General features: G+C 39.3%; 1 protein-coding gene across 3 annotated transcripts in view; it reads left to right on the top strand.

Moving 5' to 3' along the window:
- The window catches only part of LOC113824153 (relaxin receptor 2), a 54,459-nt gene that overhangs the window by 33,453 nt on the left and 16,006 nt on the right, over positions 1-5,000 (top strand). For all 3 annotated transcript variants that reach the window (XM_070139381.1, XM_027376900.2, XM_070139382.1), the window contains exons 5-9: positions 1-1,141; positions 1,958-2,029; positions 3,520-3,591; positions 3,911-4,054; positions 4,806-4,874. The exon at positions 1-1,141 is cut by the window's left edge and continues 216 nt beyond it. In XM_070139381.1, coding sequence (XP_069995482.1) covers positions 1-1,141; positions 1,958-2,029; positions 3,520-3,591; positions 3,911-4,054; positions 4,806-4,874 — 1,498 coding nt within the window. The remainder of the gene's footprint in view (positions 1,142-1,957; positions 2,030-3,519; positions 3,592-3,910; positions 4,055-4,805; positions 4,875-5,000) is intronic.

Here is a 5,000-nt window from a genome sequence, read left to right as displayed (position 1 = left end):
GAGTCTTTGGAGAATACGAATCGTCGAGGAGGAAACTGGGTCGACATTCTGTAGGTCCTTCATCCTCTGGGCTTCGTCGCAGGAGGGCCCATCCAGAGGGCGAGCTCGGCCATAGAACCGCCTGGAAATTCGATCATCCCCAAGAAGTGGATTTCAAAGCCTTTCGTACGTTCAATTCGTTCAATGACGTGGCGCTGGAAAGCCGCAGCAAAGAGTACGGTGATACGGCGAGCAAAGCCACACGGAGAACTAAGAACATTCGCACAGTGAGCAAAACACTCGACCAGCTGAGGAGAACTAGGAAATTCGTGACTGAGGACGTAACCAGTATTCATAAATCCATCTCAGATTCATCCGCTTGTGACACCTCTTTCGTGGACACAGGCCTATGTGACGGAGTCGCTCAGGGCGAAACTAACGCAAGACACAGCATTTCTGGAACAGTGCCTCTCGGAAGTCTGTCTCCTTCCCACGCCTTTCCAGCAGACACAGTCATATCCAGTAACAACGACATGGACAAAGCTACCTATACAGATATGATAGATAAAGTTCCTCAAATCTCGGAGAAAACCACATCAGACAGTCTCCACGTCTTAAAAGCATCCACACCAAGTCCCGGTGGCGTGAACGAAGTAGACGAAACCGCCTCACATGAACGCCTCAAGATCGAAACACTTGAACATCGAAACAAGCGAACTGAGAACGAGAGCGGGTTAGCGGAAAGGCACAACAGCGTGAAAGCTGACCCAACTAGCGGCCCATGCAAACCGAGGTCAAGTCTTTGTCGACCGAAGAAAAGAGAGAGGCGTTACCTCAGTTCAGGCGTGCCCCAGATGGCTCACGGCTCTTTCAGCAATCGAAAGCCATTTCCTAGGAGACACCTCGAGGATGGCCGGTACAACATACTGCTCCGTCGAGGCCAGGGAACACCCCCGCCGCCCCGAAAGGACTTGCAGGGCCAGCTGATCCTCAACATGAGGCGAGTCGAACACCACAACGAGACCCAAAGTGCGTACGACGTGGAGGAGGTCGTCGACCCCGAGATCAACGACTGCTTCTGCGAGTATAGTTCCCAGCTGAAGTGTCTGGGGGAAAGGATCACCAGAATCCCCAGCAGGGTCGTGGGGAACGTCACTTGGTTGTGAGTACGATTTTGCTCGCTCGCTCTGGTCAGTGCTCTCGTTCTTTCACTTCTCCTTTCTCTCCTTCGTTCACTTCACCTTACTCTCTTTCTTTCACATCGTTCACATTTTTTGACCGTCTTTCTTTCCTCTTTTTAACTGTCTTGCCATTCACTTCTTTCCGATAAAGCTTAACAAACATTGTCTTTGTAGGAAGCCAGTTCGTCGTCCTCCTCTTTCTACCGTTGCACTGTTCGAATAAACGTGACGAAAAATCTGAAATTTGAGATTAGGTTTTCATTGGTTAGATAACAGAATATTACATCAGCGAAATTTATTTACTGTAGGCGCAAAACAAAACAAAAAAACTCACACCATTTTCTCACAACTAACTCCCTGCATTCTGACTTATCTTAATGATATGGCATAGTGTATTTCGACATAGTTTTAACTTCTAAATAAATGATTTCGTTAAATGAAATACGTAACATTTATATCCACCATCTACATAATTTACTAGCGACATTATTATTTGTTGCTATAATTACATAGGCAAATCTCTCTCACTCTCTTCTCTTCTCCTCTCATCTCTCTCTCTCTCTCTCTCCGTCCACGTGTATCACAATAGTAACACTTCTGTTATTCTCGCCAGGCCTACATTTATCACAAAGAAATAAACTACTACCATTATGAACCTCACCCTCATCATTACAACTATTATCCTCACCACCACCGCCACCAAAACATCCCCATCACCATTCTTACCATTAATACGACATTTCTACCATCGCAACCGCCGTTCTTTTCCCTCGCACGTTTCCTCTCTCCGCCCGCAGCATCGTCAGGATGAGTTCGGTCCGACACCTCGATGTCGACGTGATGGCTCAGTACTCAAGTCTCAGAATAATGTGAGTGGTCTTTGGAAGTGTTTAAGGCCTTGGGTGTTCTAGTTCTGCTTTGTTATTATTATTATTATTATTGTTATTATTATCATGGTTATTGTTATTATTATTATTATTGTTATTATTGTTATTGTTATTATTATCATTGTTTTTATCATCGTCATTATAGTGAATGTTATCATTGCTATTATCATTATTTCTATTCTACTATCATGATTAATATTGTTGTTATTATTATTATTATCATCATCATCATCATCATCATTGTTATTGTTATCGTTATCATCGTTTTTATGATTATATTCATTATTGTTATCATTATTATCATTGTTGTCAGTTATTATCGCTGTTATTAGTCATTATCTATCATTATTATAATTTTCATTATCACTTTCATTACCTTATGAGTGTTATTATCATCATCATTATCATCATCATCATACTCTGTATTGTTCTTACTGCTTTTATCATAATACAGATTATTATTATTATTTTTACTGTAACTGTTATGATGATTATCATTATCATTGTCAATATATTATTTCTATTTCCATTGTTATTATCAAGAGGATAACCATTATCATCATTATTATTATCATTATGATGGTAAATAATATAATTATTATTAATTGAGAGACTTTTTGGCGTGGTGCGCTCTGATTGGCTGGTAAGTCTGAGCATGCGCAACATCAGGCTCTCTGTGATTGGTTGTAATACGGAAGCAGGAGCATCGGGATCAGTTCGAATCCTGGAATCAAGGAGATAACAGTGATATTGACATTGGCGATGAAATTTTGGACTTTATTGAGCTTGAAGCAGCCATAAAGCGTTTGGAGTTGGAGCACAATGTCATTTTTTGTTTAGGTTAGGTTTGGTTTAGTTTGATTTGATTAGGCTTGGTTTGGTTTGTTTAGATTTGGCTAGGTTAGGTTAATTTAGGGTTTGGTTAGGTAATGTTAAGTTAGGTTGTTTGGTTTGGTTAGGTTAGGTTTGGTTTGCTTTGATTATGTTCAGTTTGGTTTGCTTTGGGTAGACTTGGTTTTGTTTGTTTAGAATTGGCTTGATTTGTTTAGGTTAGGTTTGGTTTGGTTTGTTTAGGTTGTTTGGTTTGGTTTGGTTTGGATTGTTTAGGTTAAGTAGCCGGTTAAGTAACTGATAAGTAGCGGTTAAAAATGACAAAATAGTAATGCCGTGCACAATAACTTCATGTGGCTCCTCATATATATGACGTCACGGCCATTTCTCAGTCAGAGTGTTTCAAGAAAAATTATGTTTCCCGAATGTTGCCGGTTGACGGCGGTATATCTACAGCCTATTAATTAATAGAATTATCGTCATTATTCTTTGTATTACTTCTATTATTACTATAATAATGATAATTCTTAAAGTTAGTATCATTATCATCACTTATTGTTGCTATCATCATGTATAATCATTTAGTTTTATTAACTGATTATTTGAATAATTAATCATAGTTAATCATTTTAAATCAACAGGTCACTGGAAGAGAATCACCTGACCTCCATCCCTCGCGCCGTTTTCTCTAACCAGAATGTTCTCAAACACCTGTAAGTTCGTTTTCTTTGATCTGGTTGAAAGGGTTGACTATGATATTCTAATATATTCCACATTCTGATATCCTTTACAAACTACATTGACGTTTATAACATATAAATGGTTACTTTGTAATGTCAATCTAGTTTGTATTTACTCTTGAACAGTGAGTTATATATGTACAAGTGCAATAGAAATGAAAAGAGATGAACATAGAGTCATGCCTCCAAATATATTAACGGTAAACATACTTATTTCTATACAAGTGCTCATATTTACACACAAAGTTCAAAATTGTGCTTAACTAATACGAACATGCTTTCACTCATACAGATATATGTCCAAAAACCAGATAAGATATCTCTACAAGGATAGCTGTCAAGGTCTGCGGAGTTTGCTGACGTTTTTCCTCGATAAAAACAATTTGGAGATTGTGGAGCTGGCCTGCTTCGTTCACACGCCCGTCCTCGTCACGCTGTGAGTGCCCTGGATATTTTATCATACTTTTTTCTTGATTGTGTCGTGTCTTTATTTTTATCATTATGTATATACATACTTACATACATACAGTATATCTATATATTTATCTAATTCTCTCTCTCTCTCTCTCTGTCTCTCTGTCTCTCTCTCTCTCTCTCTCTCTCTCTCTCTCTCTCTCTCTCTCTCTCTCTCTCTCTCTCTATATATATATATATATATATATATATATATATATATATATATATATATATATGTTATATGTGTGTGTGTGTGATTATACAAGTATGTTTATATGTACATTTGAGTAGATATGGATGCAATACGTATTACAGTGCAGGGCCGTTATTTCAGCTTTTTCTTTGGCGAGCGAAGTGAGCACAAATAGTTTCTGGGGCGCAGCGAGCCCCTCATATAATGGTGAAATTTAGGCAAAAAAAATCGTGCGAGTGTGGCATTTGAAGGGGGGAGGGGCAGTTGTCCCCCAGCTCCCCTCAAATCACACACACACACACACACACACACACACACTAACACTAACACAAACACAAACACAAACACAAACACACGCACACGCACACGCACACGCACACGCACACGCACACGCACACGCACACGCACACGCACACGCACACGCACACACACACACACACACACACACACACACACACACACACACACACACACGAATACATATACATATACATGCACACAACTTCCGAAGGATAATGACACTATTTATCCCTTTCAGAAACCTGGCTTACAACAGCTTGTCACTCCAACACGAGAGCTTCCCTCCGCTGCCTCACCTGCGGCACGTGTAAGACATAAAGGTTTATTCACTGATTTTCTGTGATAATCTACGTTGTTTTCATTATCTAATATTATCATTCTTCTTCTTTTTATCATTATCATTATTATTGTTATTATTGTTTTTATTGTTATT

The sequence above is a fragment of the Penaeus vannamei genome, chromosome 25 (genome assembly GCF_042767895.1).
Source record: "Penaeus vannamei isolate JL-2024 chromosome 25, ASM4276789v1, whole genome shotgun sequence".
Classification (NCBI taxonomy): domain Eukaryota; kingdom Metazoa; phylum Arthropoda; class Malacostraca; order Decapoda; family Penaeidae; genus Penaeus; species Penaeus vannamei.
This window is presented reverse-complemented; position numbering and strand designations above follow the sequence as displayed.